This window comes from Palaemon carinicauda, chromosome 30, assembly GCF_036898095.1.
Source record: "Palaemon carinicauda isolate YSFRI2023 chromosome 30, ASM3689809v2, whole genome shotgun sequence".
Lineage (NCBI taxonomy): Eukaryota > Metazoa > Arthropoda > Malacostraca > Decapoda > Palaemonidae > Palaemon > Palaemon carinicauda.
Window position 1 is genome coordinate 38,087,293 of NC_090754.1, and position 12,841 is coordinate 38,100,133.

The following is a 12,841-nucleotide window of genomic DNA, read 5'->3' on the forward strand; positions in this document are numbered from 1 at the left end:
TAAGGTAATCTAAGGTAAAATGCAACATCTAAGATGATGGCCACATATTCAAGTTTAACCCCTATTCACTACCCACAAGATTATCCATAACATTTGATGATGTTTATTATTTATTTCTAATTCTTCTTCTTCTTCTTTCCAGATTGCTTTCGTATTTGCCCTGGTCGCCTCTGTTGCGGCTTCACCCGACAGAGCTCCAAGCTACGGCTATGCACCGGCTCCCGCCCATGAGGTGAGTGACGTCATGAGTTTTACTCGGTTGTGAAGGTTGCAATCTTCTTCACTCTCCCTCTCTCTTTTTCTCTAATAGTGAGTACACAATATTCTCTCTCTCTCTCTCTCTCTCTCTCTCTCTCTCTCTCTCTCTCTCTCTCTCTCTCTCTCTCTCTCTCGCCCATATTTTCCTTCTCCAGCACATTCTAAGCATACGACACAATTCAGTTATGTGCTGTTGTTATTACAGTAGTCGGTTTATTGTTATTTTTCGATTAATTTCCAAACCAATTTCCAAGTGAAGGCCTTCTATTTTCATTACGGCAGTGTTCCCATATTATGCATAAACATTCCGCGCAGATTTCTGACCGATCCCATCAGTGCTTTTGTCAACAAACTTTCCATTATCAGTGATATGATTGCAGTTTTATTTGGACTATCTTTTGGATTAAGCAGGACGAAACCACATTAATTGTTTTCCTTTGGTTTTGTAAAGATATGTATATGCAGGCCTTGATATATCTAATTTCAAAATGTCTGAGAAGTATGACTTTCTTATCAAAATGCAAAGAATACCTAAATATTCCAAGGCTCAACTATCTCAACGAATAACCATTGGAATTTTATTGTATCTAAGGTAATTTTCTTCTCAGCATCTTTTAGAAGTCGAACTTTATGTTATCAACTTTTGCGAGGTTGATAAAATTCTTAACTTCTTTTATGATGAATGAAATTTCATGCACGAAAATTACGCGCCTCATGAATCCAAAAGTAGGTATTCATGTTATAAGTAGATGTCTCTTAACTAACCACTTTTCAAAATAATGAGTATTCTTCAGGACTATTTCTCTCTAAGGTACGATCAAGCCAGATCCATGTCCATTTGCCTTCAAGTACATATATTGGGTCTTAAAGATAACATAAATATCGAAAGCAATTTCTACTCTTTTGGTTAACTAACTTTTTCAGTGTATGTCACCCAACGTAAAAGCAAAACCACATGATGGTCTTAGTCCTGAAACACTATTTCATTCTTCCCTCTTTTATTATCAATTTCCCCTCATCCATAATTTCTCTTATTTATGAAAACTTAGGGTCCCGCTCAGTACGACTTCAACTACGCCGTGAGAGACCAGTACTCAGGCAACGACTTCGGCCACCAGGAAAATCGCAATGGATACGACACCCAGGGATCCTACTACGTCCAGCTTCCTGACGGTCGTCTGCAGAAGGTCACTTATTACGTCAACGGAGACTCAGGCTATGTAGCTGAGGTCACCTACGAAGGGGAGGCTCAGTACCCTGCACACCAGCCCTCTTACAGCCCAGCTCCAGCCTACAAGCCCAGTCCAGTGTACACACCAGCCCCAGCTTATAAGCCCAGTCCCGTCTACACACCAGCCCCAGCCTACAAGCCTCGTCCATCCTACAGGCCTACTCCATCTTACAGGCCACCCACATCAGGTTACGGCAAATAAGCATCGAAGGTGTCCATGAAATAACGAGTCTATTTTTGTAAAATAATTTAACACGATTATCTTGACTAAAAGTGTTTACTTATTTCTTACAATCCACCTCACTTTTACACCTACCAATTTATGTCCTGAAATGTCTACCAAATCGTCCAAAATCCCTGAAAGGGTTTTAATTAGGAGTACTAAAGGAAGGTTAAATATAATTATCAATATTACAAGCTAAGCGATAACCCTAGTTAGAAAAACAGGATGCTATAAGCTCAAGGGCTCCAACAGGGGAAAATAGCCCAGTTAGGAAGGCGGCTCTAGTGTTTTGGTTTCCTCAATAACTCTCCTTTTTTTGTTTTCTTTTGTCGGTTTCCTTTTCAATTCGTCCTCTCCAATAGTCTGATCCTTTCCTCAGAATATCATGATAACGAACTGCAACAAATTATATAGTTCTGATTGCCTCTAATTGTCGTTGTGGTGGCCTATTTGGTAACGGTTCTGACTGGTAATCGCCATACTGGGGTTCCAGTCCCGCTCAAACTCGTTAGTTCCTTTGGTCGCTATAACCTCACACTCCTTGTGAGGTAAGGATGGGGTGTTTGAGTCATCAGCAGCCATTGCCTGGCCCTCCTTGGCCCTAGCTTGAGAGGAGAGGGGCTTGGGCGCTGACAATATGTATGTATGATCAGTCTCTAGGGCATTGTCCTGCTTGATAGACCAATGTTACTATCCCTTGCCTCTGCCATTCATGAGCGGCCTTTAAACCTTAAACCTTTAAATGTACTGTAATGCTAAGCAAATTCCACTCTCAAATATCGTCTATCATCGCAAATCTAAGAAACAATGTTTTCAACAACACAAAAAAATGTTCGTAAATACTTTCAAGAATACATCTCATGAAATTGACTGAATCAACGAATATGTAATATTCTATCAAGATTTAATAGATTGCAATCTTTATACTGACGTCACAAAAACGTTGGTCGTCGAAAATTTTTACAAGAGGATTAGAAGCTCGTTTATAGACTGGGTAGTAAGTCAAAATTATTATTATTAATATCATTATTAGTATTATTATTATTATTATTATTATTATTATTATTATTATTACTTGCTAAGCTACAACCTTTGTTGGAAAAGCAGGATGCTATAAGCCCAGGGGCCCCAACAGGGAAAATACCCCAGTGAGGAAAGGAAACAAAACAAAACAAAAAATATTTCACGAACAGCAACAACACCTAAACAAATATTTCTTAAATAAACTATAAAAACTTTAACAAAACAAGCTGAAGAGAAATAAGATATAATAGTGTGCCCGAGTATACCCTCAATCAAGAGAATATCAATTCAAGACAGTGGAAGACCATGGTACACAGGCTATGGCACTACCCTAGACTAGAGAACAAGGGTTTGATTTTGGAGTGCTACTTTACTAGAAGAGCTGCTTACCATAGCTTAAGAGTCTTTTCTACCCTTACCAAGAGGAATTTAGTCGCCGAACAATTATAGTGCAGTGGTTAACCCCTTGAGTACTTGTTTGCGAGCGAAGCGTGCCACGATACAACAAAGACCATTTGAACGACGTGATATGAAACATAGGTAATTATAGTACTTTAATTTTACGCTATTTACCTGGACCCATTATTTTTCCAACTAATTGTCTTTTGTGTTTTTAAGGTCTTCTGATCATTGCTATTACTGAAAATCACCCGTTTGTAATGTTTCCTTACCTGAATACCTTGGGTCCCCGCTGGGATAAACCATATTATTATTATTATTATTATTATTATTATTAATTGCTAAGCTACAACCCCAGTTGGAAAAGCAGGATGCTAAATGGGAGTAAGAATATTCTTAAACTGGTGGTTTTCACTAACAGTCCCCCCCCCCCAAAAAAAAAAAAAAAAAAAAAAAAAAAAAAACAGCCGGAAAAAATATTTGTTTCCTTTATTTAGATAGAAATTGAAATATCACTACGCAAAATTTTACGACGTATAATATATTCCTACCACCACAAATATGGAGAACTAGAAAGTGATGGTAACAAATATAGGAGGTCAGCATCGCCAGAGAATTGGTTTTGATTCAGATTTATAACTACCTGCATTAAAGGATTAATATTAACTACAGCTTCAGAATAAACAAATAAAACAGTTCGCAATAATTTGAATAAAGTTGTGCATTTTTATAGACAAGATATCCGAAAAGTTTCTTTATAATTTCAAAAACACATTACTTAAACAAATGAACAGTCAAATACTTGGAAATTATCATAAAATGAGTAGCTAATTAAGCAATCTTCCTCAGTCAGTACACCTCTATATGTGCACCATTAATTTCACTAGGCACATCTTAGCATGTCTGGTGTACCATACACTGTTAAAAAACGCGTAATTTTAATCGGAAATTCTTCGTAAAAATATACTGTTCCTAGCCCTATTTCAGTAAAATACAGGCTACCGTAATTTTACCCTACTTTGTTTTTATATTTTACGGGTTGGTGATAGTAATATCACTACTTCAAGTCAATATATCCGTTTCTAAAACGGTAAGAATCCTGGAGTAAATGTTGCCAGGAATTTACGGGTTTTTTTATACAAATTTTTAGCAGTGTATCCTCATCAATGGTATTAATGCCCTCAGTAATCTTTCGATATCTTTAACTTCTGTTGACGTATTTTTTTCCCATTCGTATGGGGTAAGCAAAGTTGCCTTCGTTTGAAGGACTCTGCTTTGGCTTTGGGGTAGACCGTAGTCCCGATCGGCTGCCCTGCCTGACATCGCTTAGACCCAGATAGCGTATATTCATGTGTTCTAACCAGTCACCAGCGACCTTCCTCCCAGCAGCGAGGAGTCCTGGCGCGGTTAGGTCGACAGTTCGAGACGTGTGAAAGGTGTCTGTTATGTTTTTAGAAGGGGCTTTGTTTGTGTATGTCTTAGTCTGTAACACCCATTTGCTTTAAGCAAACCTATCAGTCGATTACATACATAATCCTGAGGTGTCTACACGGATAGCAAAGTGTCTGCCTCTCTGATTGGTCGCTTTAACATAACCCATAGAAAGAACTCCAGGGGAATTCTATCTGGTGAATAAGGTGAGCAAGGAATTGGGTCATCCCTTCCAATCCACCGGTCTGGAAATGTTTGATATCGGAACCCACGAACGTGCAAGTCCTCAACAAGGTACTTTAAATACATAAATACGTTAGTTAAAAACATTAATAACTAGTGAGGGAAGAGAACAAGTCTTATTAAGATATCTCTTCCAATGTTTTTGTAATTATTGTAATCATCATCATCTCCTCCTCATAGAAAATGTAAAAACACTTGCTGGACATCCTGTATTTATAGTAAATTTCAAAATTACGAAAAACACTCAATTATAAAGATGATAACCGTAAAAAAAGAAAGAATCCGAAACCAAAACTAAGATGATCCCAAACTGAAAGAAACCAATTTTACTAAATTAACCAGTTTCTCCTGAACGGAAAGATATATATATATATATATATATATATATATATATATATATATATATATATATATATATATATATATATATATATATATATAAAAGAAAATTATATTTCTTCAAGATGTTTGATCAAAGATGAGACTCTTGTGCAGTAAATTTTCATAACATCCTTATTATATGCTCATACTGAGACTCGTCATCAGTGCCTCAATCCACCTTTATTTTTCTTTCAGGAAAGTTCAGCATCCACACATTACTCCCATAAAGGACAGTTGGCTCAACCATCCTTTCATGCATTTCTACATCTGATTCCTTGTCACACCTTTTTCTTTCCCATACCTGTTGCATTACAACTGCTGCCTTCCTCATTTCATATATTCTTTGATTTCCTTCTTTTTTATCATAATTCTATTATGTGATAGACTTTCTTACATGTTCTTAGCTTCCATTTTATTATCTATATTCACTTACAAATTGTTTCCTCTTTCAAAAACTTTCACTGGTCTCTCCTTGATTAAAACGTCCAGACAGTTAAGGGATCGCAACACATTTATCTCATACTCACTTTTATCAAGTAATCCAATTACATCAAAAGAAAATCTTACCTCATTTAAAAAAAGAATGATTTTCCATATTACAAATCATTAACTCGATCTATAGTGTATCTCTTTCAGACTTAGCATAAGCTACTTCAAGGTTCATGTGCTCTAAATACAGTTTCTGCTTCATCAAATCTGCCATTGTAAACATTGTGATCATAGATCATCTACTTTGTCGGTTAGCACTTTACTAAACAGTCATCACTCATATTTATATATATATATATATATATATATATATATATATATATATATATATATATATATGTGTGTGTGTGTGTGTGTGTGTGTGTGTGTATGTGTATGTGTGTGTGTGTATGTGTGTCTGTGTGTGTTTATTGTTATGCTTAAGAATATGTTTTCCTTTCTACTCTGTGTAACTTTCTTGGTTTTCTTCATGATTCCTTCTTTCAATGACAAATTCATTTGAAATTTTAACTAATTTTCCTCATTCTTCAGCAATTTCTTCAGTGGTATTTACTTTTCATCAATTGTTTTCTAGTTATAATCTTCAACTCTTTCTTTCGTCTTCATTCATAGTCATAGTAGACTAATACTTCATATATTTCATTTTATTATCTTTATCCCATTTCTAAATATTTATCATCATCTCTTTTCAATCAATAGTTCAATTCCTTTGTAATTCTGCTATTTACATTTTTTCCCATATTCCATTTAAATGTTTAAAGGTCGCTCATGAATGGCAGAGGCAAGGGACAGAGACAATGCCCTATCAGGCAGGACAATGCTCTAGAGACTAATCATATATGCATATGATCAGCGTTCATGCCTACTCTCCACGCAAACTAGGACCAAGGAGGGCCAGGCAATGACTCTTTAGATAGACCTATAGTCCCCCAAACACCCCCACCCCCTTCCTTTGCTCACAAGGATGGTGAGGTTGCAGCGACCAAAGGAACTAACTCAAACCCCAGTCTGGCGATTACCAGTCAGGGACGTTACCACACATGCCATCGCAGCCTTAAATTTTATTATTATCTCTTTATAATTATTGGTTCCTTCCATTATAATTCTACTTATATCTTTCATCTTCCTTTGGTCTATCTTTCCATTTCACTTTTATCCTTTCTATTTCCTTCTTAAGTCTTGACATTAATATTTCATCTTTCTCTTCATATATATATATATATATATATATATATATATATATATATATATATATATATATATATATATATATATATATATATTAAAAGTAGTAATCTATAAAACTGTTCCTTCATTGCTTCATTGATCATTTAGAAATTTAAGTTTAAATCATAAACATAAGAGAATCAGGTCGTCGTAAACAGCAATCTAAATCAGGTATAGAATAATGACGTCACCAATCAGTTCCTATTCTTATTCTTTAACCTCTTTCTCTCCTAATTCACGTTCACGACTCCCGCCCGCCCTTCCAGCTCTCCTCCGGGAGACCGGCCACCTAATGAGAGGTCCCAGGGGCCTCCTGAGTGGGAGGTCCCCCAAGGCTCATCACCGAGGGCCACACCCCGCAGCAGATCTGGTATAAAAACGCGAGCAAAGAAGAAGTTGTCATCATTACGCCACACAATCCCGAACGAGAAACATGGCCCTTCCGGTAAGAAGACCTTCCGATTGATTCATTCATTTATTGCTTTTTGGGTTCTCTCTCTCTCTCTCTCTCTCTCTCTCTCTCTCTCTCTCTCTCTCTCTCTCTCACTTTTGATAACTAAGATCATCCAAAATATACCATCTCTCTCTCTCTCTCTCTCTCTCTCTCTCTCTCTCTCTCTCTCGATAATTAAGATCATCCAAAATATACCATCTCTCTCTCTCTCTCTCTCTCTCTCTCTCTCTCTCTCTCTCTCTCTCTCTCTCTCTCTCAAAATTTGACTATTTCCATCCGTGAAAAAATTGTTGACATTGTTGAATTAAAACTAGAATTTATTCTACATGTCAAAGGAATACTCATTATAAATATCTTTCCTCATTCTGCAAGTTTGTTAAATAACTCGAAATAATATTTTTTTCAAATGCAATAAAATTGGCAATTTATAAAGAAGTTGTAAAAGTTTAGACAATCCTCCACAATCAGATTTTTTTTCTCTCTTTATCTTATAATGAAAAAAATATTAATAAACATATTTGGAATAATGCAATTCTTCTTAATTAAAATTGGGGTTTTTTCATAGTTTTCTAAATAACAAAGTTTCTCTTGATTTCCTTCTTATGCCACGTCGAGTTCTTTGGAGACAGTTTATATATTCCACCTCTAATCGTTTTAATCTGGTCTATTTTGTTATGATTTATCTTGATAATTTAAATCTGTGTTGCTATTGTGTAAGTATTTTTTTAATCCTATTTCTAATTGTACCTCTTATAAAAGGATGATGATTGATTTTGTATCATATTCAAAAAGCTATGTATTTCATAGTTAACCTTCGTTTAAAAACAACCTGATTATCATTATTATTATTATTATTATTATTATTATTATCATTATTATTATTATTATTATTATTCCTAGATAAGCTACAACCCTAGTTAGAAAAACAGGATCCTATAAGCCCTAGGGAAAATAACCCAGAGAGGAAAAGAATTAAGCAAACAGATAGAATAGTGTGCCCTCAAGCAAGAAAACTTTACCCCAAGAAAGTGGAAGACCAACGTACAGAGGTTATGACACTGCCCAAGTCTAGAGAACAATGGATGTTGGAGTGTCCTTCGCCTAGGAGAGCTGCTTACCTTACCTTCTATCCTTAGCAAGTGGAAAGTGGCCACTTAACAATTACAATGAGTGAAGAAGAATATTTTTGTTGTTTTACTGTTTTCACGTATATGAGGAAAGAGGTGAATGTGGAAATAATAGGCCAGACTATTCGGAGTATGTGTAGGCAAAGGCAAATGAGCCGTAACCAGAGAGAGATCCAATCAAAGGTCAAATAACTCTCTATCGGTAGCATCTCAACTTCTCAGGAAGTTTAAAGGCTTTTTCTTATGGTTACTTTCTAAACTACCTTTTTCTTCAGTCAACAAATAGTTAATACATAATAAGTTTACTATATTACACTGGCAATAATTTTCCATTGCTAATCCGTTGTTTGTCATTAGTTATCACATGATTATCGGTAGTATTTGATGATGTTTATAAGTCACTTCTAATTCTTCTTCTTCTTCTTCTTTCCAGATTGCTTTCGTATTTGCCCTGGTCGCCTCAGTTGCGGCTTCACCCGACAGAGCTCCAAGCTACGGCTATGCACCGGCTCCCGTCCATGAGGTGAGTGACGTCATGAGTTTTACTTGGTTGTGAAGGTTGCAATCTTCTTCACTCTCCCTCTCTCTTTTCCTCTCATTTTGAGTACACAATATCTCTCTCTCTCTCTCTCTCTCTCTCTCTCTCTCTCTCTCTCTCTCTCTCTCCTCTCTCTCTCTCTCTCTCTCTCATATTTTCCTTCTCCTGCACATTCTAAGCATACGACACAGGTCAGTTATGCGCTGTTGTTATTACAGTAGTCGGTTTATTGTTATTTTTCGATTAATTTCCAAACCAATTTCCAAGTGAAGGCCTTTTATTTTCATGGCGGCAGTGTTCCCATATTGTGCATAAACATTCCGAGCAGATTTCTGACCGAACCCGTCAGTGTTTCAATCAACAAACATTCCGTTATTAGTGGTATTACGATTTCAGTTTTATTTGGATTAAGAAGATCCAAACCACATTAATTGTTTTCCTTTGTTTTTTATAGATATGAGTAGAGCATTTCATAACAAATACATCATTTCAAAATGTCTGAGTAGTGTGACTTTTCCTTTAGAAAACCTGAGGAATACTTAAATTATCTAATACTGTTTAATTAAATGTAAGTAAAACTCAACTATCAGAACGAAATGACAATTGAAATTCCATCTTATCCAATGCAGTTTTGCAGTCAGTAACTTTCAGAATTCGAACTATACAATAATAACTTCTGCAAGGCTGAAAGAAATCTAACCTATTTTCTGGGATGAATGAAATTGCATGCACCAAAATTACGTGCCTTATATATCCAAAGGCTCCGTATTCACATATAGCAGATATATCTTAGCTAACCACTTTTTAAGAGAATCGGGATTCTATTGAGCCATTTCATATCAATTTGCGTTCAAGTACATACATTGGGTCTTAGGAAGTAATATGAATACTGAAAATCATTTTTACACTTTTGGTTACCTAACTTTATCAGTATGTCACCCAACGCAAACGTAAAATTTGCTGTAAAAAAAACCGTCGAAATCCTGGAATAAATATTGCCAGGCATTTACCGTTTTAAAAAAGGATATATTGAAGTAAAGGAGTGATTTTACGGTTAACAACCTGTAAAAGATAGTAGGGTAAATATTACAGTCACCTGTATTTTACTGAAATACGGCTGAGAACAGTAGATTCTACGGAGAATTTCCGATTAAAGTTACGGTTTTTTTTAATAGTGCACATCATGGCATTAATCCTGAAATACTATTTCTCTCTTCCCTCCTTTATCATCAATTGCCCCTCTTCGTTAATGTCTCCTCTTTTATCATCAATTTCTCATCTTTTATGAAAAATTAGGGTCCCGCTCAGTACGACTTCAACTATGCCGTGAAAGACCAGTACTCAGGCAACGACTTCGGCCACCAGGAAAATCGCAATGGATACGACACCCAGGGATCCTACTACGTCCAGCTTCCTGATGGTCGTCTGCAGAAGGTCACTTATTACGTCAACGGAGACTCTGGCTATGTAGCTGAGGTCACCTACGAAGGGGAGGCTCAGTACCCTGCACACCAGCCCTCTTACACCCCAGCTCCAGCCTACAAGCCCAGTCCCGTCTACACACCAGCCCCAGCTTATAAGCCCAGTCCCGTTTACACACCAGCCCCAGCCTACAAGCCTCGTCCATCCTACAGGCCTACTCCATCTTACAGACCACCCTCATCAGGTTACGGCAAATAAGCATCGAAGGTGTCCGTGGAATAACGAATCTATTTTTGTAAATTAATTTAACACGATTATCTCGACTAAAAGTGTTTACTTATTTCTTACAATTCCCCTCACTTTTATACCTACAAAGTTGTGTCCTCAAATGTCTACCAAATCGTCCATAATCCCTGAAAGAGTTTTAATTAGGAGGAGTGCTAAAGGAAGGATAAATATGATATCATTAATATTAATATTATAAGCTAAGCTATAATCCTAGTTGGAAAGCAGGATGCTATAAGCTCAATGGGTCCAACAGGGGAAAATAGTCCAATGAGGAAGGCGTCTATAGTGTTCTTGTTTCCTCAATAACTCTCTTTTTTTAGTTTTCTTTTGTCGGTTTCCTTTTCAATTCGTTCTCTCCAATATAGTCTGATCCTACATCAGAATATCATGATAACGAAGTGCAACAAATGATGTTGTGGTAACCCATGTGGTAATGTCCCTGACTGGTGATCGCCATGCTGGGGTTCCAGTCTCGCTCAAACTCGTTAGATCCTTTGGTCGCTGCAACCTCACCCTCCTTGTGAGCTAAGGCTGGGGTGTTTGAGTCATCAGCAGCAGTTGCCTGGCCTTCCTTGGCCCTAGCTTGGATGGAGAGGGGTCATAGGCGCTGATATTATGTATGAATGAAAAGTCTCTAGGGCACTGCCCTGCTTGATAGGGGAATGTCACTGTCCCTCGCCTCTGCCATTCATGAGCGGCCTTTAAACCTTAAATCTTTAAAAGTACTGTAATGCTTATTGAATTCCACTCTCAAATATCGTCTAACATCGCAGATCTAAGAAACAATGTTTACAACAACACAAAAAAATGTTCGGAAATACTTTCAAGAATACATCTCATGAAATTGACTGAATCAACAAATATGAAATATTCTGTCAAGATTTAATGAATTTTAATGTTTAAACTGACGTCATAAAAACGTTGGTCGCCGGAAATTTTTACAAGAGGATTAGAAGCTTCTTTATAGACAGGGTAGTAAGTGAAAATTATTATTATTATTATTATTATTTTTATTATCATTATTATTATTATTATTGTTATTATTACTTGCTAAGCTACAACCTTAGTTGGAAAAGCAGGATGCTATAAGACCAGGGGCCCCAACAGGGAAAATACCCTAGTTAGGAAAGGAAACAAAACAAAAACAATAAAATATTTCACGAACAGCAACAACACCTTAACAAATATTTCTTATATAAACTATAAAAACTTTAACAAAACAAGTGGAAGAGAAATAAGATATAATAGTGTACCCTCAAGCAAGAGAACATTAATCCAAGACATGGAAGACAATGGTACAGAGGCTAGGGCACTACTCTAGACTAGAAAACAGTGGTTTGATTTTGGAGTGTCCTTCTCCTAGAAGAGCTGCTTACCATAGCTAAAGAGTCTCTTCTACCCTTACCAAGAGGAAAGTAGCCACTGAACAATTATAGTGCAGTGGTTAACCCCTAGAGTGAAGAAGAATTATAGGAATGTTTGTTTGCGAGCGAAGCGGGCCACGATACAGCAAAGACCATTTGAACGACGTGATATGAATCACAGGTAATTGTGGTACTTTAATTTTACGCCATTTACTTGGACCCTTTATTTTTCCAACTAATTGTCTTGTGTTTTCAAGGTTTTCTGATCATTGCTATTACTGCAAATCACTAGTTTGTAATGTTTCCTTACCTGAATTCCTTGGTTCCCCGCTGGGATCCACCATATTGCTTTTATATTATTATTATTATCATCCTCATTATTATTATTATTATTATTATTATTATTATTATTATTATTATTATTATTATTATTATTATTATTATTATTATGAAGCTACAACCCCAGTTGGAAAAGCAGGATGCTATATGGGGGTAAGAAAATTCTTGAACTGGTGGTTTTCACAAACATTCCTGACCAGAAAAAAAAATGAAAAAAAAGCAGTTGGAAGAGGTATTTTTTTCTTGTATTTAGGTAGAAATAGAATTATCACTAAACAGTATTTTCCGACGTATAGTATATTCCTACCCCCGTAAATATGAAGAACTAGAAAATAATGGGAACATATATAGGAGCTCAGCATCGCCAGAGAATCAATTTTGATTCAGATTTGCAACTACCTGCA

The 12,841-nt window shown here is 36.3% G+C and overlaps 1 protein-coding gene across 1 annotated transcript in view; it reads left to right on the plus strand.

Moving 5' to 3' along the window:
• Nucleotides 1-10,775, plus strand: part of LOC137623489 (adhesive plaque matrix protein-like) — a 22,491-nt gene extending 11,716 nt beyond the window's left edge. The window contains exons 3-8 of the mRNA XM_068354319.1: nt 143-232; nt 1,308-1,683; nt 3,354-3,387; nt 7,296-7,350; nt 8,920-9,009; nt 10,321-10,775. Of these exons, the coding sequence (XP_068210420.1) occupies nt 143-232; nt 1,308-1,683; nt 3,354-3,387; nt 7,296-7,350; nt 8,920-9,009; nt 10,321-10,704 (1,029 nt within the window). The 3' untranslated portion in view covers nt 10,705-10,775. The remainder of the gene's footprint in view (nt 1-142; nt 233-1,307; nt 1,684-3,353; nt 3,388-7,295; nt 7,351-8,919; nt 9,010-10,320) is intronic.
• Nucleotides 10,776-12,841: the final 2,066 nt, after the last annotated feature.